Here is a 23,562-nt window from a genome sequence, read left to right on the forward strand (position 1 = left end):
ATAAAAGTTAGTTTTCCCATTTTTAACCCTCAAACACAAAATTTCCCAATTCATTTTCATTAATTTAATTTAATTTAAAACACAAAATTTCCCAATTTCTCTCTAGATCTTTTTAAAGAGCTTAAAAAACAAATAATTTAGTATATCAAAGTATTTTTGTATGACTATTGGTAACGGAGAAAATTCAAAATAATTTTAAATGAAAAATGCCCATGTTATTCTTATGTTATTGTAAATTGCTGTAGTCTGATTGTTTACGGATACATTTTGATCAAACTTAACAAATTTATTTATATTATAGACCCTACTAAGCTATTAATATTTTACAAAAAAAAACAAAATTTATTATTTTACCTGTTAGGTACCCATTAAAACTACTGTTATTTAAATAGATTTCATTGACATCAATTCAGGAAATGTAAATTCCCTTGGACGGCAGTTTTGCTGCGGCAGGGGGTATTTTCCAATGTATTAGCTGGCTTGAATATGGTTTTAATGTTCTGTTTCTTTTTAAGAATAGTTTTAAAGACTATTTTAAGAATATTCGTTTAAGAAAATTTTTTGATTGATAAATAAAGTGCTTAACTTAAAATATTAATAATGTGTTTTATACAGGATTAAATAAATGGAAATAAATCATGCATAGCTAACAGTATTGTCAGCATATAAAGCAGTGACATCCACATCTTAACACTGTAGTAATACAAATATTAGCGGAATCACATTTTTAGAATATAAATAAAGGTGAGAACGTTGTTGCAACGACCAGGAGCTCATTACCTACAGAACATGACACTTTGTAAAGACCTTCCTCCACGATTAGCATAACAAAGAACCGTTGGAGATAGATAAGTTTTTTTCTTAGTTGAACTATATCTACCTCTTTGTTTCCCTAAGCTATTCAATACAACTAATAAACTTATGTACTTATGTACACCAAATGTAACTTATCTTGTTATTTTTTTGTTATCTTTTCATTCTGCATTTGTGCTTAAAACACATATTTTGTAAATGGTGTATCCGTTGATGTGAATAAATGAAACGAATGAATAAACCACAATATTATAGTCGTGATGAAAAAAAAAACTATGTTATTCAACTACTGTATATCACCCCTAACCTATTCACAATATGCATTAGCTTAATTAATGTTGTAATAATTTGTTAAAATAATTTTGTTTATCATAAGTTGTTGATATAAACAAAAATGTCTAAATACTTTCCCGTAATGAAGCTGCATGAACAATAGTCCCTTTACGTTTCATGTAAAATCCTATTTCAATTTTACTGCTATCTTTAATACAATGTTATTTGACAAACATGCATTTATCAATAGGCTACTAGACAGTATATTGTATAGTATTGTTATAAAAAAACTGCATTTAACACGAAAAAACTGTTGTATAACTGGTTTAAAAATAATTAATCATCATAAATTGAGCGTTGTATAGGTCATAGTTTGGATACTAATGCATTTATTGCGGTAGTTGCATAAAAGTATCAAGGTATAATACGATTACATTGTAAGACGGGTTTTGCATGGTTCAATGTTTTTTGGATTTAAAATTTATGTATTATTCAACAAATTCTTCAATCATCCAAATCTTCATATGTGCTGCATTCTTATTGTGTTGTTACTTTTGCTATTCCAACCAGTATTATTCTAGACTATTCTTTTGTCGTAAATAGCATTCTACACATGCAATTTTCAACGCGCGAAGTTAAGTCGCGTTGGAGGGGATGACACACGCAGTCTTATGAGAGTTGCCACACGATACGGTTCAACCGCGCGGCAGCCGCGCTTATTGGATTTATTCTTCGGACATTTCCAGTGGTTTTTGAGTTTGTTTTGTGTGTTTGTTACCGGTTGTGTGATGTTCAAACAATGTTTGATATAGACAAGCTTATAGAACTGGTCAAAGACAAGCCATGTTTTTGAAACAAGAAACAGAATGACTACTCAGACAGAAGTTGCCGGGAAAAGGCAAGGGTTGAAATGAAGGGATGGGCCCAATGATTTCTGTTAATATTTGGTTCCAGATCACCACACGCTTATAATACACAAATTAACATAATTGTTTTGTCCATGACTAAAAAGAGTGAACTGAACTATGTTTTATATGTTATATGTTCAATGGAGTACTGAGACTGGGAAACCCCAAAAGGAAGCGGTTCATCCGCCCCGTGTGGCCAGGTACTTCGCGTGGCTTAACTTCGCGCGAAGATAAGCCGCGCGGCTTAATTCGCCTCGTGTGGCCGGAGCCAATTTGTTGTGCCAATTTGTTGTTCGAGAAACATACAGAATTTTAACCAAAATCGTTCGCACCGTTTTTTAAATCAGATAACCGTTTATTTTACGGGGTTTTATAGGAAAATCCCCATAAAAAATCTAAAATAAAAAAAAAATATAATGACTCCGGGGTGATACCGTGCATTAGTACTCACGTAACCAAATTTCATCAAAATCAGACCACTAGTGTAGTAGATCTGTACACATCCACACACATCACTTAGAAAACCACTTTTTTGGGTTCAGAGGGGCTCAAAACGGATATACCCACCGGTAACTCAAACTAGAAATATTTTTCTCCCTCTACTATGTATACAGGGTGAAAAAAAGTCCGGAGACGGTTTAATATTTAACAAATTTAATTAAGAAAGAGCTTCAAAACTTGGTACACAGTTACTGGGCATTAAGATCATTTTAACACATTATTCAAAGTTGCACTACCTCCTCAAGGGGACGGCCCGAAAGGAGTCAGAAGAAAATCTGAAAGGTAAGCATAGGTCGATATGCGCATTAAATTAAAATTCGTTGTTGGTAAAATACAATGCCGCAAACCCGAACTCAAACTGACAACCGTATCAAAATGATAGCCAAATGATAGCCAAATGATAGAAAAAATAGAAAAAATGGGGGACACCAGATTCAAAGATTCAAAATGTCAGATTAAAGAAATCTTTGAATGGCTGCCATTTTTGACTTGGTTGTCCGTTTGAGTTGTAATTTGCGGCATTTCATTCTATTAGACCTTTGATGAGTACAGTATATCAACCTATGCTTACTTTTAACTTTTTGGTCTGACTCCTATAGGCCGTCCCCCTGAAGAGGTCATCGAAAGCATGTGTTCAGATTTAAATGCCTAGTTACTGTGTAACAGCTTTCGAAGCTCTATCTATAATAATTTTTCTAATATTTGACCCTTCTGGGACTTTTTTGGTGAGAAAGTAAAAGATCCGGTAATTGTAATCTGTTTTAACTATTAAAACTATTCTACTTTGGCGAAATTTCCTAAGTGCACGATTAATGGAGAATTGGTCTGAACACTCAAAGTAAATAAAGTGCCTTGAGCAATGTCTTGAGAATTAATGAATTGTCAAATGACAACAGCTTTTGTCCGTCCAGCTGTCTGTCGACAAAGTAGATTGATTAGGGGTTTTGTGTGATGGATGATGAATTGTAGGTTTAATTAACCCAACAAATCTGCCTTATACCAAGTATTTCTTATGGGTCCGAACTATTCTAGTGATTATTTTTATTTAAAATCGTTTATATCACCTGCATATAGTAAACCTTGGTTGCTGCAGTTGCAACTAGTTTTAGTCCTTAATCTCAATAAGCGTTAGGCCTAGGTATCAAGGAATCCCTTCATAAAAAAAGTCATTGAAAATTGTATGAACCCTTGTTTTCTATTTTATAAAATTAAATATTTAGAGAATAACTTTTTTATTAATGCTATTTTAAAAATATATCGTGATACCTATTACTTTTCTTAGTACCTTTGGGTTATTTTCACAATACTGCATTACGATAATTATTCTATCTAATAAATGTTGTGAATGTATAGGTTCTCTGCGTTTTACTATATACGGGGCACACAGCGAAGATCTATATAATTAAAACTGCTTGTTTAGAGAACTTGCAACAAAAAAAAAACTTGCATTTAAATAAACGCGATACTTGTTAAAGGCCATGAATAAAATATAGGAAATGAGTAATCTTTCCATTTTCTTAACTGTCAAACCTTAAAAAAAATTTTGGAACTTTTTTGAAAGCCAGTGATAAGTTGATAATTATTACACAATTTTTTCATCCAAAACTGGACACAAACGTTATTTGGGGCAAAATTGTATCGTGTATCAGTTAAATAAACAGTATTTATTTCAAAACAATTAACCAACAATATAATTAGTCCCTGTTATTACGCTTCAAAGATTAATTTGCACTAAACAAGAATTTGTAGATTGCTACTTATGAACACACTAGACCCTAATATTAATAATAATAATAATAATAACAGAGTAGTTGCAATAATCCGAGTAAAGGGTTAAATTGGATTTATTGTAATTCAATAAGTAATTAAATCTACCTAATTAGTTTGGAATTCCAGCTTAGTCCAGATACGTATTAGCTGGTAGCTGTGGTATTGCAATATTTCATATTTTTATTGCACAAGTTAATTTTTCCTTTTTCTGTTACCTAAGCAAAATGTAACTGTTTTATCAGAGTTTTTTAATCTTTTTTAAAAATCAAATATTCATTTAGTATTTAAATGCATTTTACAATTTGGACAATTTTTCATTTAGAATCTTGGTATATATAAAACAAGTTTTTCATATTAACTAAACAAATGAGAGTTTCTATTTAAAAAGGTTGACTTATTGGACATGCAATATAATAAATAAACAACAGAACACTCAGCAAGAATTCTGTAGATATTACATTTCTGATGGTTAAACAACCACAATAAAAAAGAACGTGAATCCGTGCGGTCATCTGATTTAAATAAACCTCCTATGGATACAGAAATCAGATCATAGCATGCAAATTAAAAACTCAATATAAAACCCAATATCCAAACATTATTTTACCGAAATCATAATTGTTCAAATTATTATTTTTGTGTCATTTCCCATTACGTATCATATATGAAAATCTTAACTTGAATTCAGTGTATTTAAAAAAATCATCAAAGTTTCAAAAGTAAAATGTCTATAATCTATCTCATCCGTACAAAGAACTGTAACAAAGACAAACTTTATACACCTAAGAATTAATTATTCATGCCTTCCTTTATGCTCTATTATAATTAAGAATTCCAACTAATAGTGTCAAACTTTACTATATCCCTCATCGTAGTCATTATTTATTTTAATTAATATTAGTCTACAATTTATTTGAAAATTGTTTTGGCAAGCTACGATTATGACAGGCAATTTTCCCACAAAAGTCCACTTGAAATGTTATTGGATAAAATAACTTATGGCAGTGAGTTATTTTGACGTTATCAAACGACATATTGGTTTATTTTATTTTAGGCACACTCTACTAGTTAAGCCGGATAATTGGTCTCAGTATTTATACTGTGTTTTAGCTTACAAAACAAGCGTGCGTACACGGCAACATATTATCACCAGTTAATGATGCTACCTACTAATTAAAGATTGATGGGGTACTATGACACATTGGTGTTCACTACGAATACCCCTTCTGAAGCTAATAACAGCTTATTGCTTTGGCATTATTGGCCATCGGTAAATTACAAAATGTAATATGTTTGTAGGAAATCACAATGCTATAGCTACTTTTATTGTTCTTAATTAAACTATAGTTGGAGGTTGTATTATATAAAATTAAGGTGTAATCATTTTGTCTCAAAATGAAATTAATTAACCATAAAATGATCATTACCATCAATACAAATATTATTGGTTTATTTGCAGAATTTAGGTCCAAAATAAAAATTTTTGCATATTCATCGGGGGAAAATAGGATGATTTTGTAGTTGATGTAAAAACTCGGTGCAAAGACTACCAATATATTAATATATATATTAAGGCAAATAAAATTTATTTTAATTCTAGAAGCTTTCACATATTCGCTTTAATTCATAACTTAAACCTTTCTTGAAGCGTCATTTTACAGTCTTGTAATTTCTAGGTCACGTGAAGGTCGTGAAGGATTACGAGTTGTCTAGAAATTAATCTGGCGCCGAGCAGCGCTGGAGATGTTACTTTTACAGTTATTGCTGTTGGTTGTCGTTTGGTGCTTTTCTGTTGTCAAATATTGAATGTGAACATGGTTGCTCATGGGTGTACTGGTTAAACATTTAGTTATATAACGTGGTTTGAATTCTGCCCGTAAAGGAGTTACCGATTAATTATATTTCACTAAACTTCAAATGCCCGACACTTTTTAACTAATTGATATTTTAAAGTACTTGACATGAACACTTTACAATTTTACTTACGACTGTTTTAAACTAGCCTTTACAGCTCAGTTCATAGAATTGAAAAGATTCACTTAACAGTATCGTTTACTTACTAGACAGCATTGTTTTGTTACTTCACAGCACAAATGAACCAATGAGGTTCAAAATAATAAGAAAAAATGAGAATGAAGAATGAGATAAGTACAATTTTAATACTTCAAAGGTTAGTCTATCAGCTGTTATGGCAAATTCATTAATTATATATTATATAGGGTGTCCCAAAAAAACTGAACAATTTTGTTGCAGTGTAAATTTGCATATATAATAACAATATAATATATAATAACAGACTTATAAAAAGTTTATTAAATGTAAAGTAACACACACGTTTTTTAAGATTTTCTCGTTATAAGTTTAATTAAAAAATTTCAACATGGCTTCCATTGTTGGCAAAAAGACAGTCAATACTTTGATTATGGTTATCTAACTCTGATCTCACTCCATGTCTTGTTTCATCAGTGATGATGCTGAAGGCTGCATTGATTTTAAATGTCAATTCTCAAACTTGGTCTTTGACAATACCCCAGACGGAAAAATTACATTGTGTTAGATTTTGTCTCAATGTGATATTCAACACACTGAGCTTTCTCTTGCGTGTTCATTATTACAAACTATGTGATGAAGGTTTAAGACATAAAATAGAGGTAATACTACCAAGTTACAATCTTATCAATATGAAAAAAAGGTGTTTAATTCATAACATAATTCAATTTCATGTTATTACCATAATATAGAATAACATGAGATAAGACATGATCATTATTTTTATTAATAGGATATGAATGCAGCATCACATTATATCTAACTTATCTAAAAGCAGAAAAATGTTACTACCTACATTCTCCAAAAATAACTTTTTTATCTGTTTCATAGGTAAAATACATAATGGTTACCATTTAATTTTAACAAGTTTAGTCTTAAAGATCTGTGGTATTACCAGTTTAAGGGAAAGAGGTTAGGGTGTTTTAACTATTTATGGAAGCCGGTATTTTTACTTTTACATTTGAGCAATAAAATATAATAACAATCTCCTCACAAACACATCTAGCAGTTTTAATAAACTCGAGATCTAATATAATCGTGCTGTAGATGCATAATTTAATCCTCTACTTTTATGCACCTTCCGTGTTTTAGTACCTCCCTTGCAGTTATAATTAAACCCTCAACATGGTAGGTCTACTGACAACCAATGAGTAAACCAGAACATACAAATATTATCTAATATAAAAAGCAGAAATGTTGTTCTCTAACCTTATTAACTGTTGTGTGTTTAAAACCAAAACTGGAAACTGGCCAAACCTCACCACTCTAAATGTCTGAGCGATTCCAAGAAATAAAAGAAAACTTAAGAAATGTGTCTTGGCAAGTAGTGCAAGGCATGTGAATGTTCTGCTAACATTCTGTAATGGAAGATCTTTGACACAAACAAGACAATATTGAAATTCCAACAACCCCTTATGAATATGTATTAAAAGATAAGTTGAATGTTATAGGAAAATATTTTACGTGATTTACCACTTATTTTACATCAAGTTTTGCTTCTTTATTGGTTTAGGATTATAAATACATTTTACTAAAATAAATTGTTATTTTTATTTACCTGAAACATTGCAACTTTCAAAATACAAGTTCCCAATTCGGCTTTTGTAAAGTGAATTGTAGCTGCCTACTATTTATGCTTTAAGTTTCAATATCAATTTTGGGCTGTATGATTAGAATAGGGTTATAATAAACCAATTCTATTGAAGTTAAGTATTGCGTTACGGGATACGTGTATTGTTACAAATTAGTTCTAACATATACAGAACTAAGGAAATTACGATAAATACGTTAAAATAATCGTCATAGATATAACTTGCTTACCCTTCCACCATGTTTAAAGCCATCAAGTGTACAGATGCTCACCTGAAAACAATAGAAAATGTCAAGCATTTGAAAACTCAAGGGGTTAATTAATGAATTGCCTATAAAATGTTGGCTACCCACACATTTGTAGTAAAATTGACTGCACAACCTTCGCACACTACCCTATACATATCTAAGATTTCAACAATTAATAAAAACTAGTGGTCGTCCAGTGGTCAAAAACTCGACCAAAAATGTGTACAGGCTTCTTTATTTCACCCAACGCTGTAAATAAAACATGTGGTTCGAATTTCTTCCATTTGTTTTGATTTTCCGTTTATATTTCGTTGTTATTATGTCACCAGCATGGTAACCCATAAGGTCCCCAAGTTATTTTTTTATTTAAAACAGTTTTTTGTGCTTATTTTTAGCTTATTTTAAGGTATTCTGCTTGCCTATAGATGTTTTATAAAGGCGAAAAATAAAAATAAAATATCATACAATTGTTTTTTTTTATCTTAGTATTATTTGGTGGATTGAATGTTAGGTAATAAATATAACTAACTAATTAAAAGCTGAGTGGTATAGTGTTTGGTAGGAATGGATACTGATTTACATTATCTACAGTAGTTTTCTTATTTTTAAAATTTTAGTTTTTAATAGCGATTTTCTAATAAAAACCCATAAAAACGTAAAATTTAATTTTTACAACGACGACTCAAAGATCTTAGTTAATATCCAAAGAGTATAGTACACTACTAAAAGCTGTAAAATTTACGGTTTGAAAGCTACTGTGGTTTTTGTGATTTTCCGCTTACCAATTATAGGGTTTGTTGACTAGCTAAGGAGAAACTAGGTGTCAGATTGCTGATACCTACCTAAACATCTATAGGATTAGCTTTGAAATCAGATAATACAAGAGTATAATGGTTGGGTAAGTTTTAGCGTATTCTGAGTCAGGCTAGAGATATAGGATTAACTTTGATTGCAGCAGGTCACGCTAGCATTTTTAAACTTGCGTCATGCACGCAGCGGAAACCAGCGGAGTTACACCAACATATTATAATATATAATATCCTAAAGTAATAATTTGTTCAATACGCATAGCAAGAACATGTTCAATAAACTGTACTGTATGGATCAGTATTTTGAATAACGTATAGGGTAAACGTAAAACGTATAGGACTATAAGCTGTACAACATAGATCTTGTTACCGACGACAGTTTTTCATAATATCCTTTCTTTTAATGAGAAAGATTACGCATTTTCTTAGAGTAAACTATGTCTATGACGTATATAAGAAAAAATTACATGGAGTTAGATCTGGTCTTCTAAACCAAACTTTCTTACGTTTTTAATTGTTACCACTGATGCAGGTGGTCTCCCAGAAGTTTACCTTTTTGGTACTGATCCCGTTTTACGAACTGTTTACTGCAACGTCTGAAGCAATTTTTATGAGGCGATTTGATACATAATCTTCTTAAAGTTGTCTTTACTAAAACAGCTGACTAATTTACTTACCAATGCATTTTTCTTTCTCCTTATTCGGAAACATGTTTCCGATCAAAATTTATCTTTTTCTGTTTATATGTGTATTAAAAAAATAAGACATAAAAACATTTATCATATATTTTTAATTAAAATGTGACAGGTAATTTCTTATTATACTGTCAGAAAGGAAACTTTATAATACTTAATTTTTACAAATGGTTGAAGAAAGATGGCCGAATTTATGCCATTTATATAGTTTTAAATATATGAAAACTGTATACATTACATAATTTTAGCTTATTAGGTGCTTTTATCTTAAATCACCTTAAATGAAACCCATATTTACTTTTTTATGAAACTACAAGTGTAGTACAAGTGTTTTGAAAAGTGTAGTAAAAACAACAATTAATGAAAGTTCATAGTTGTTTTAGTTAGCAAACAAAATTGATAAAACAAGAATAGTTGACAAAGTCTAGTAGTCGTTTGGCAGAAGACTTTACAAACAAAGTATTTAAAAGCTCGGTTGAAATTCAAAATCAACACTACAACACGTTTGTTTGTCAAACTTTAAATGAGAAGGAACAAAACCCTTGATTATTGCGACGTCTTTAACTCGATAAAGAGCTTTTGAAACTTAGTTGGTTGATTTCAAAATGGTATTCAGTATAGATATTTGTGTGAAATAATAAATAACTACGCGATTTTATAATATCATTCAATGTACAATTATGTATTTACATTATTCACATACACTACCAGGTATCACAAGGGACCTTTTACAGAGGAATACGATGGCAGGTAGGCAAAATGTTAAAAGGCTATAACATAAGGTATTATAAATATAGTTTTAGCTAGGGTTGCAACATAAAATCATGCCACAAGTTTCCGACAATGTTTGCACAACCATACAACAACATTCAAGACATTTCATGTAACTAGTGAAGACTAGTTATAATCTACGTTTTGTTAGCTGAGCGAGACAAAGCTAACCAAGTTAACTAAAGTGAGGTTAACTTTAATTGGGATCTGTGAAGTAAGATGTAACTAACTTACTCTGCTATTTTAATTGATAATTGATTAATTGAAACTATTAAAAATCATTTATAATCTATATTATTTTTAATTATACACAGGAACTAGCAATATCGCATTTTTTGTACATGAGAATTGAAACGATTATTAACTTTGATTTTTGTGGTTATCTCTAATATATGTTGGTACATACCGACTCCACCTATAAATCAACTTCTACATAAGATTTTAATTGGTTTAAATAACAAAATCTTCATAACCTAACCTAAAATATAGTCCACCCTTATAGTCATTAGGTTAGGTTATAGTTATGGGGTGCGGTTGGTATAGTACCAAAGTAGCTACATATTTATTGCATTTAAATATTGTTTAAAAACTATAATGTAGCTTAGTCAAAATTAAAATTACATTTTATAAAATTCATCCTGAGATAATAGAGATTTGTGAATAGTCCATGCAATTGAATATATTGTATTTGCATTTTATATAATTGTTATTTTTGATATCCAATTAACTCACTAAAACTAGTATTTTTTATTAATCTTCGTTAAGCTTTTTTGAATTGGAGTGAACTTTTTTATGCACAAAGATGAGACTGTTATTTAGTACTTCTGTTAAACCCAGTAGGTATAAAAAGCATCTAAATAATGTATTGATAAATTAATCAAGTAATGTATTGATTAATTTGTTCAAAGTTAAATTTAATATAAAGTGTAATTTTATAAAATAACCCCTATGTAATTATAAATAATAGAATCACACAATGTAAAAATGCTACACAATGTAAAAATTGTAAAGAGCAATAAATAAATAAATAAATAAATCTAGTTTACATATTATTCATCTAAGGTCTAATCCAGTGACCTACCTTTAGTTAATATTTTACAGACAAAAGAGTTAGTTTAAATAACACACGCGTCATTATTAGGAATATAATTATTGTTTATGAGTCGGTTTAGTTAAACATCGCTAAAAAGTTACTTTGACACTCAAGGTGTCTTATCTGGACTACACACAAGGTCCATAATATCGGAAAAAGCTTACAGCCTAGACTGGGTTGGACATCGGTGACTCAGCCTTTACCTCGTGTGCGACATATTTTCTGTGGATTTTCAGCGGATATTTAATATGGATTTATCAGTCTACCATCGCTTTATTCGTTAAATTTGTAACAGTTTCCTGCTAAGAAAAGAAATATTGTTTTATTAAATCAACGACGAAAACTGTTGAAGAAATATTTCTTAATTATAATTGTCGTAACCTAACGTTACGCTAGAAAAGTGGACAGTAATGATAAAAGAACCACTTACGATCGCTGTTGGACATAGAAGAAGGAGCCGTGACGAATCATCCCACTTCAGGGCTCAGTGCACAGTGCAGCCACCCCGCAAAACATAATAACTCTTCCGTTACTAATAATTATGACTGTTCATATATGAAACTATAATGACTTCTACTACACTCGTCTTCCCCATAAAAAAAGTCAATATCATAAATTCAAAATTAACTCAACTTTCAAAATAAAATAAATTCACTTTCAATAAAATGCAACCAAAATTTCTTCTTCCCATTATTCATTAATAATTTTACAAGTCCAGCCTGTGAGGCTTTCGCATAGTCCGTGCAGACTTCCTCAGCGAGGGTGGTGGGCTGCACTGTGCTAGCGGCGACGCAGGAGTTGGCTGAGGCTGGGCTTGCCCTAGGCTCTCCCTGGGACTGGTAGTAGGCCTAGGTACAGGTGACATCATCATGGGACTAAGTTGGTCGATCCTCCGGCGGGGGTGAATTCTTGGGTACTTGGGGTGATACAACGGGATCCTTGGGTGATACAAAAATCTCCTCCTCTTCTGCATACCGAGCTCTCAAGTGATCCGCATGACAAAATCGGGGTTTTCCACCAATAACACTCACCAGATAGGTGACCGGACTTCTCTTTAGAATTATTTTGCCAGGAACCCAAGATATCTTTTCATTTCGGACAGTTTTGACATAGACTGCCTGACCTTCTGAGAAAAATCTGCTTCTTCCCCTAAACCTATCAGCTGCATCTTTTTGTTCCCTGTGTTTTTGATCAATGGATGACTGGAGATTGGGTTTTAACATAACCAACTGAGTACGAGGCTTCCAAGACAGGAACATTTCTGCAGGGGTTAAGCCAGTAACTGTATTTGGAGTGTTGCGGTACGCAAACAAGAAATTATCTAATTTCATTTGAAGAGTGGTACGCTGAGAACGCTGATGTTCCTCAATCACTTGACGCAAAAGGTTTTTCTTGACCTCCTGAACACTTCTCTCTGCAGATCCATTTGAAGCCGCATGATACGGGGGAGTTAATGTGAACTTCACATTGTTGTTATGCAAAAAGGTTTTGAACTCTTGACTAGTAAAAGATCTTCCGTTGTCCGACACCAGTTCGACAGGCAATCCATACGATGAAAACAAGGTACGGAGTTTCTCAATAACCTTGGAAGAATTCATGGAACTCATGATAAATACCTCTAACCATTTAGAGTATGTGTCAATCAAAACTAAAAGTTGCTGTCTCGACTCTGGATCCTCCGCAAAGTCAATGTGTATCCTCTGCCATCGAGTTGATGTTGTAGGCCATTGCTGCAACGGTACTTTAGGTACCGAATTCCTAGTTAACTGACAAGCAGAACAAGAAGCCACTACGTCCTCAATCGACTTTTCCATGCCTGGCCACTAGACATAACTTCTCGCCAGCATCTTCATGCGCGTAACTCCCGGGTGTTGATCATGCAACATTTGAAGCACAGATGAATACAGTTTCTTTGGAATCACTACACGAGAACCCCACAGCAAACAACCTTGTTCCACGGACAACTCGTCCTTCTTCCTTAGAAAAATAGCTAGTTCCGGCTCAACAGAGCTCGTCCAGCCGTACATCACAAAATCTCGGACCTTCGAAAGAATCGGATCCTTATCCGTCATTTTACCTATATGCAAGGCAGTAATAGGTGCAATGTCCTTGACAACACAGAAATTGTTCATCACTTCTGTACACACATCTACATGTGAAACAAAATTAGCATCCAGCTCTATAGGTTCCGCTTCTGCTAAGGGTAACCTAGACAACGCATCAGCGTGAGGGACATCCACTCCCTTCCGGTACCTAACCTCCAAATCATATGCTGATAGAATCAAGGCCCATCTCTGCAGCCTAGCTGCCGCCATACTAGGAACGCCCTTTTTAGAGCCAAAAATAGCCGTCAACGGCTGATGATCAGTCTGTAGAATACAGTGTCTTCCATATATATACTTATGAAACTTTTTGACTCCAAAGATCAAAGCCAGAGCCTCCCGATGTAACTGAGAATAATTCCGTTCACTGGAACTTAGCGTTTTCGATGCGAAGGCAATTGGCCTTTCCTGACCATCGATAAGATGAGATAGAACAGCAGCCACCCCTCTGGGACTCGCATCACACGTCAGAACTATGGGCTTTTTAACATCATAGTGAACTAACAAACTTGAGTCCAACACCCATGATTTACTCTCCTGAAAAGTCTTAGAACACACCTCCGACCACACCCATGGATGATCCTTATGTAATAAGTCATAAAAACAGCTTATTCTAGCAGACAGGTTAGGTATAAATGCATGATAATAATTTATTAGACCAATATAGGCTCGTAACTCTTCCTTAGTACTAGGCTCAGGCGCTTTACGCAGCGCAGTTAACAAACTTTCTTGTGGACGGAGACCATCTCGAGTAATCACATGTCCTAAATACTCGATTGAAGATTGCAAAAACTTACACTTTTGTTGGTTTACTCGAACACCAAACTCATCAAGGCGTTGCAGCACCTGCGCCAGACGGGCAAGCCCCTCTTCCTTAGAGCGAGCCGCCACTAAGACGTCATCTAAGTACGCCACCGTTCCTTTAAGACCTGTTAAAATTTGGTCGATGGCTGACTGAAAAATTGCAGGAGCTGAAGACAAACCATATGGCAGCCTTTTTAAACGATACAGACCCTTATGGGTAGCTAGGGTCAACAGATGTTGCGATTCATCCGCTACCGCCAATTGCTGATACGCATTTGAAAGATCAAGGCAGCTAAAAACTGAGCAACCGCCTAGAGTTGCAAAAATATCTTGAGCCTGTGGAAGCGGATAATGTTCCATTTCAATACACTGATTAAGAGTAATCTTATAATCGGCACAAAGCCTAACACCATTAGGCTTAGGGACAACCACAAGTGGAGTGCTCCACTGTGAATTAGTAACTCTGTACGCAACATCCTCTTGAACCATGCGGTCCAACTCACTCTCAACTTTCTCCCTTAACGCAAAAGGCACTGGTCTCGCCTTACAAAACTTAGGGACTGTCCCCTCCTTTAAGACAATATGAGCCTTAACACCCTTAATTTCGCCCGTTCCAGGCTGAAAAACTGACTTAAATTTACTCTTCAATTTAGCAATGTCCAAATCAGAACTGTGATCCACAGTGGCTTTACATGAAAACACATTTTGCCAATCTAACCTCAACTGGCCTAACCAGTTTCGCCCCAACAGAATCGGTTGACTCTTACTTTCTAAACTAACTACTGTCAAAGGCAAACTCGCCTGCTGATTATTATATTTAACATTGACATTCACTTGTCCCAGAACAGGTACATCATGACCTGATTAAGTAGTAAGTTTCACATTTGCTGGCCTAAGTTTGAGGTTAGAAAATTTTTCATAAAATATCTCAGAAGGACATATAGTCAAGGCACTGCCTGTATCTAGAATCATTTCTAAATATACATCATTAGCCACTAGGCCTACCTTATAGCCGTTGTCTGATCCTGATTTAAGATTGTACAGACCTATCTCTGCCATCGGAACTTCTAGGCCTAGGCCTACCTCTTCCTCCACTTGATGGACCCCCATCCTAGGTGTCGACTTTTTACCATGGAAACTAGAAGATTTCTTGGCTTTACACACTTTCTTGAGATGACCTACTCTCTGACAACCGTGACACTTGTAACTGGCGAACGCACACGCACTAGGCCAATGACCCGCAGAACCACACCTCCAACAAGAGTTTCTAGAATTTTGATTTTCACTACTCCTATTCACGAAAGTTTTAGGCCTATTTTGACTTTTCACATTGATTTTCGCAATGTCCCCACGAGGTTGCACAAATAGGCTTGACTGCGATTCGGCCTGTTCCAGCCTGAGCGCTGACGCATAAGCTTCGTCAAAGTCCAATTCCTCCGACAACAATTTCTGCCGGATAGTTTCATTAGAAATGCCGGAAATCACTTTGTCCCTCAAGGCGTCTTTCAAAAAGGTACCAAATTTGCACGAACTAGCCAAATGTTTTATTGAAACCACAAACTCCGCTATGCTTTCGCCCGGCTTTTGCACACGAGAGTAGAATACATATCGCTCCGCCACAACCAACTTCTTGGGCGCATAATGTAATTTCAACAACGCTGCAAGTTCATCATAGGTCTTAGAATCTACCTCTACCGGTGATAATAAATCGGATAGGACCGATAAAACCCTGGGACCAATAACTGTAATTAAAACCGACACCTCGTTCTCCTTCTTGACATTGTTCGCTTTGAAAAAATGTTTCAGGCGCAACAAATAGGGCACAATGTCCTCCTCACTTGGATTAAATTCAGAAATCCTGCCAACGCTAATACTCGCCATTTTTAATCATCTCAACTATAATACGCACTAAAACAACAACTGTTATCGCGTACTACCCTAACTATGATAAAAAGGTTTATTACCGACTGCGCCAAAATGTCGTAACCTAACGTTACGCTAGAAAAGTGGACAGTAATTATAAAAGAACCACTTACGATCGCTGTTGGACATAGAAGACGGAGCCGTGACGAATCATCCCACTTCAGGGCTCAGTGCACAGTGCAGCCACCCCGCAAAACATAATAACTCTTCCGTTACTAATAATTATGACTGTTCATATATGAAACTATAATGACTTCTACTACAATAATTAATTTAGATAGCCCCATGTTTGAGTTTTAAGAAATAATATTTATTAAATATTATTTATTTAGTATTATTTATTTAGTATTTACATAGTATTTTATAAGTCAGGTGTCGCACTGAAACCTATTTTCTTAAGTTTATTTAAACTCATTACTTAATAAACGACACTGTTTCGACTTAACAGTAGACTTTCGGTAATATACCTTTTACTAACTCCTTAAAAACAGTTACTCCAATACCAACAACATTAAAGCCATTATTTGTTTAACAAATAATAGAGTATCTAATAGAGAATATTTAAATAAAAAATAAAAACTTTCAACATTAAATACACAATAATCGTTCAAACGCAGTATTCGTGATGGTCTATATCAAAATTCAAACCATACTTTTAATTAAATTACTTTATTACTCATGTAGTGAACTATAATTAAAACGTAATGACACAAAAGAAATCATGAACCACAATGATTTTGATCCCTTAATGCTTGTATTTGCCTCTATTTTCATAGATGCTTAAAATCTAGGAAAAGTACATTGGCAAAAATTAAAATAGTTAGGCGTATCCTTCAGCATTATGAGCTAAAACACAATAAATCTTGTCACCAAACCTAGACGCGTTCATTTGGATTTCGGTTGTGTTATGATTACTTGAGACGGATCAATAAAGGAACGGAGGAAATTCAGTAAATCATGTTGACAAGAAGACAATTGTAGGTTACTCGTGTGTTCTGTCTTCCTAACATTTGTGTTCTGGTTGGGTAACAATTAATAGGAAGAACACATAGTTTTATATGGATTAATGCGTGATAGTGATATTTTTTTGTTTCCTCCTTACCTAATGTTCAACAATGATCAAAAATGTGTTTTAATTTATTAGTTGGTATTTTTTTTTCTTTAGGCTGCCACACACAAGAAATAGTCTAGTGTTATGATTATATTCATTTATTAGGAAATATTTTTAATAAACAGCAATGAATAACAAAATAGTATGAAAAACGATAACACACTTATATGAATTAGGCGAAATATTACTAGACATTACATCCGCATGTTAAATTTGTCACCAGATTTTAACCAAAATCGTCGTAGTTAATGTGAGCTAGCCGACAGATTGTGCTGATCTAAATTACTAAATTCTGTCCAAACACAACCATAGTTTTTTACCAATCAAAACGAATAGCATCACCTGCGCTGAGCTATAGTAACTCTTACTACCCACCAACGTGGTCAGCATCAAAAGATAAGTTCCAAAATATAATTTTTGACACTAGCACATTCTATGACTGACTCACACAAATATGTTCTTTTTTAATAAAGAATTGGCGACAGATAATATATAAAATTGAGATTTCTACTTCAGTATCTTCTAGTAATATCAGTCAATGATATTATTAATTAGAATTTACTTTACCCCAGATGTCAAAAAGTTTGATCAAAAATAAATTGATGAAATATTACTCTTGAAACCAAACGGTTCTCGTCCCTGCGGTTATTTCAATGTGATTGCAGGGAAAATTAAAATATTGAAGATTTGACATGAAACCCTATGGGTATACGTGAGCGAGGAACATGTTATGATTTTTTGTTCAAATATTGTCAAGAGATTTATTTATTTTTGGCCAAATTACGTGAAATTCGTTTTGTTTTATGTTTATGTGATAAAAAATTATTTACTGTAGTTCATTCCTATTACGAAGAAGTGTTTAAGTAGTCAGAATCGTATGGTGAATGTTTAAGCGTGATATAATTTTTTTTGTTGTTGGTAAATTTTGTATTTTTAAGAAGAAAATACGAGAAAAAGATACACATGAATGCACACTAGGCTTGAATTGCAAAAACATTTGTAGACTTCAACAGAGTCTGGAACAATAAAAAACATAAGAAGAATGCCTATACAACTATATGTTCTTTGAGCCTACACACCTTTTTTGGTAAAGTACAGTAAAGTCAGTAAAACAACCATTATTATCTCCATTCGGTTTGTTCTTGTATCTTCATTTTCGTTTCTCATGATTTATCTATCACATTGCTTTTAACAATTGTTCTCAAATAATGCTGATATTAGGGAAAACACAATTAACGTTCTTTATGAATTAATTATCAAAATTATTCTTTTACTTACAAAACTGCTTTAATCATAAATCAATTTAAGTTTGAACAAACTTCATACACAATAATGTTCCTATTTTACACCGAATGTAAGTTTCTATAGTTTAAAGTATTGAGAAACCTATATCATTAATCTTTGCATAAGCATAAAACAACACACTTCACAGCTCCGAAAAAAAATTAACAATACGATGCATTTTAGTAGAGAAATTTAAAATAAATAACTTTTAAGGCCTTTAGCATGATGGAATTTATAGGCATAAATGCCTACGAGGTTTACTATAAAATAAACAGTGTATATGTTGTAAAAAACTGTTATAAATATTTAAAAATAACTATAAAGACCTGCCTTTATAAAAAGATACATCATGACATTCCTTTAATAAGTTCATGTAAAGATTGCATGAAAAGAGGGTCATATAAGATCTCAGTCCTGTATTTTGTGTGTAAAAACTTTGCCAAGAGCAACGCCTGCATCTCATATTAGGGCTTTTCGTTATTAGGTTCATGCAAGTTTTAACGGAACGAGAGTCATATAAAACATCAGTCATATATTTTTTGTGTAAAAACTTTGCCCAAGAGCCTGGATCTCATATCAGGGTTTTCCAATAACACTGCCTTTCCATATACGAGAGGCCCTGAATTTACAAAATTGTATTTTAAAAACAAACTAACATAAAATATTAAGTTTAAAAATAAATATTTTTATTTATGTTTATAAATTAAACATTTATTGACAGATTTTGCTATATAATTGACTTTCTTAGTATTTAGAAAAGCAAAACGAATAAATATGAGGATTATTTAGCGAAAGTGGTAAAATTATCACCTCCACCATACAATAAATGAGAAAACTAAAAATTTTTATTCTTTTAAATCACTTTTTGTATCACGAATATTTGAACCGACATTTTCTTAAATAATAACCTTTGGATTCAACTGAAACTTTTGTTAGACCTCTAGCAACTTCTTTACATTCATTATAGACAAACCCACCAATAGCTTTATATAATAGGATCCAATTATAAATATATTTACCTCTCATGCTAGTTTATTTTAACTTTAAGTAATTTATTTCAAACATAATTGTTAACAGCGTTGTCAAAGCTCGTATTTTTCGAGTATGAGTATAAACTCATCTTCTGAACAAACTAAGCCTTTTGGTGTTGCCTTTTCGTTATATTTAAGCCGGTTATAAGGATTATTTTACATAACACGCTTTGATTCTGATCCAATATAACTGAAAAATGATTAAAAACTACCATAATGTAGAATTTGTGATGGTTCACGTATTGTCAATTTCTTTTGGTAACTTTATCACGCATCCAGGTAAATAACAATAGTATATTTGAAACGAAAAAACCCCGATATATCAACCGTTCACTCCATTAAGATACAGAGCACTTTATGACATCTTTTTCAATTCAACCCTATGCAAATTCGATCATACATAAAACACATGCTTCGATTTTATATATGATAAGTCTGATTGCGGTAATATTACGTCATATTTGTTTAATTAGTCCGTATGAATTTTGATTAAAAATTTAAAGTATAACCTTAAACAGCCATTAGTATTAATCATTTTTGGAATAAACCTACAAGGTATATAAACAAAATAATGTTTGAAATTGAATTCCAGAATGGTTAGTTTTAACCTTACAAATCTGAAAGTATACCCACAGTAGGGAAATCTTATAACTCAAAATTAAGATAAACCTCCCTTATACAGCGTTTATAAAAACACTGGGAAGTAACGGTAGAACAGCATCATTGATGAGGCTGGTTTATAAAAACGGATATTGTTTACTTTGCGCTCTTTCACTTACGAAAATCCTTCTTTTCCCACACTTAATGATAACAAGCGTGATAAAATGTCTTAAAAATACCCTCCAGTACCGACCAATGTCAATTGTATTTCAGCTTGGTAAAGAGGTGATTATTTATTTAACAGGCATAAAAGTGATTATATGTCAAATTGAAGGTGTTTCATTTAGGTTATTTAAGCCAAAAATTATTCGAGAGATCTTTTCACATCACTCTTAACATTAGAAAATAATTTCAGACCGATTTTAATTTTGTATTTGACGGATGGTCAAAATGATTATTTATTACATATTATGATACTATTACATCAATAGAAATATTTCAGTTTTTTTATGTTCTGTGATACATTTTAAACCATCCTAATTTAATTGCAAAAGGACCGAATATAGATGATAAAAATTATTGAGAGTTAAATATTTTCAGTTTATTTCACAGTCCTGTTCACAAACAGGCTGTGACTTGGTTTTCCGATTATACCGGATCCGCTGCAACAGCTTGCTTATGATCGAGATGTTAAAATTATACAACGAACCATTTACAACCATTTTACATTTAACTAGAAATCATCAAAATTATCGACAGTTGTAATTAAATGCAAACAGTGGTGATAAAGTAATTTTGTATATACTTGACTAAGTAATACCGTGCAATATTTTAAATTACAAACTTCAATCTTATTGGCTTAGCTGCAATTTTGGTTTAATCAAATTATAATTATTGTTTTCAAAGAGCTTAAATGTAAGACTTTTCAACAAAAACTTAGTTATAAAACAAAACAAAGCGTAACCTACTTTAAAACTTTAAGTACCAAAAACCTTAAACTTTCAAACCTTAAGTATAACCATCTATGGAAGATTGTAAAAAAAAATACGCTGAGTTTGTAGGTAGATGATTGCATTTTTTTTAAATTGTCTAATATTTTATTTTTTTAAATGTACTTACTGTTATTACATTTTGAATATAAATATTTTGTAACTTTGTATTATATAAACTACACATTCTAACAGTACTATACTTAATAGTCTTTCAATAAACTCTGGTTTTATCAGAGCTGTTTTTGATAAGCCAAGCAGTTTCGAAAGAAGGTTCAGCAGTCTATGGACTGGCTGTAAAATAGTTTTAATGTTCAGTTATCAGTAGTGGTGACCTGGTGGAAACGCGCGTAACAGCTGTCGGGCAGATGTTAGCAGATGTTACAAAGTTAATTAGTTTAAAGGGCATAATGCGGAAATGACGTAGAGTTGGGTTTTATGCGGGTGGTTGGGGTCCTACGTCACTTGTGACGTATGTGGGTAGTGACGTAGGTTGTTGAGATCATTTGTGGGTGTTTAAAAGAATGGGAAACTACTTTACACTTATAAGTGTAGGATAGCTTCTTTCTTTTGTTTATTGGTTATTTATAGAAAACACAGAACCTTGCAGGAAAAAGTATCAAAGATACGATTTGGATTAGTTTCTCGTAATACACTGTACTAGTAGAAAAGGATTATGCAAGACTTGTAACATATACTTTGGTGAGATTGTAATTACAAGTCAAAACTGCAGACTTTGAATGTATGCTCAACCCAGTGCAGTCTAACAGCAGTGAAGAGGACCATACAGGAAAATAAGATTTCGATTAGTTTCTCGTGATTTTGTTGTCAGCTCATGACGACAAAAGATTCGTTTGTAATGGTGGCATTAGGACTTTGCTGTGGGGACATTACAAAACACCTGAGAATTAAAAGATGGAGAACGAGGTTAAGTTTGACTAAACTCGAGTGTAAATGGAATAAGTCAGAAATAGAGACTTGAGTGTAAGATTGGAAATAGCTGAAAAATTGATTGCCAAACCAAACTTTATAGATCGAACAGTGTACAATGAGGTCTTGGGAAGGTCATCTTTTCTTTTCTTTACAGAACAACTGGCAGCTGTACATATGAGTAAGACGAAACTTCTATTCAACAAAGCAATCTACTCTACATCGAGTTTATTTGATTCATCCACCGTTGGTGTTAATGGTTGTTTATATCTAAAATTTGGTACTTTTAAACAATGTCCAAATTCAAACTATCCCCCTTAACTGACGTGTCTAGTCTACGTACCGTACAGAGAAGTACTTGACCATCTGTCTGTATGATGTACAAACGGTTGTATTCAGTCTGTGTGATAATCAGAAAGAAAACCTGAGCTCACTGACTGTGCAACAAGTCGGTAGAGCAGTACACTACTGTTGAATGCAAAATAAAAAAAGGAAGCTAGCCTACAGTTGTAATGATGGCATTAGGACTTTGACAATGGAAATAGCTGCATCGACCGAACCATTTACAATGAAAACTTAGTAGGCATTCATATGAGTAAAACCACAGTGATGTTAAACAAACCATTGAGCTTAATAAGATTGCATTATCAACTCATGATGATAAAAGATACATCTTATCCAATGGGATAAGTTCCTTACCATGGGGACACTCAAAAATTCCACAAGAAGAATTCGTCGAGATGGAAGAAGAACACTCGCTTTTGACAGACTAAGCTTGAAGTAATTTGCATAAGGGGGGTCTCCATAGCACAGGGTTATTTGGTCTAGACCTGTGTGAACCTCTTTCCCCCTGATTTTAAACAAACCAATCTATATTGGTATGTCCATATTAGATTTGAGCAAAGTACGAATGTATGACTTTTACTACGATATTATGAAGTCCCAACCGTTTGGTGTTCATATATAAAATTTGGTACTTTTAAACAATTTCCCAGTTGAAATTACCCCCATTAGCTTATCTGCTACGTGCCGTACAGAGTATAACTGTCCACCTGCCTGTATGATGTACAAAAAGGTTGTATTCAGTAGAGCAGTACACTACTGTTGAATGCAAAAAACTTGAACCCGCATTAATCGTTCCGTTGGTGGACACACACACACACACACACACACACACACACCTGCGGGCGGTGTGGGTAAAGCAGTACGCTACTTTGAATTTGAACTATCTAAGTCGGTAATGTAGCACTGTATGAAAAAATATTTC

At 33.2% G+C, this 23,562-nt stretch overlaps 1 protein-coding gene across 1 annotated transcript; it reads right to left on the reverse strand.

Annotated features, from left to right (window-relative positions):
• Positions 1-12,396: 12,396 nt before the first annotated feature.
• LOC129000634 (uncharacterized protein K02A2.6-like) lies at positions 12,397-13,335 on the reverse strand. The gene has a single exon (XM_054427596.1). It carries the CDS (start codon positions 13,333-13,335, stop codon positions 12,397-12,399), a length of 939 nt encoding a protein of 312 aa, XP_054283571.1.
• Between the last annotated feature and the right edge of the window lie 10,227 nt (positions 13,336-23,562).

The sequence above is a fragment of the Macrosteles quadrilineatus genome, unplaced genomic scaffold (assembly GCF_028750875.1).
Source record: "Macrosteles quadrilineatus isolate MER2022 unplaced genomic scaffold, UCM_ALF_1.0 Scaffold_8__2_contigs__length_117827958, whole genome shotgun sequence".
NCBI classification, from domain to species: Eukaryota; Metazoa; Arthropoda; class Insecta; order Hemiptera; family Cicadellidae; genus Macrosteles; species Macrosteles quadrilineatus.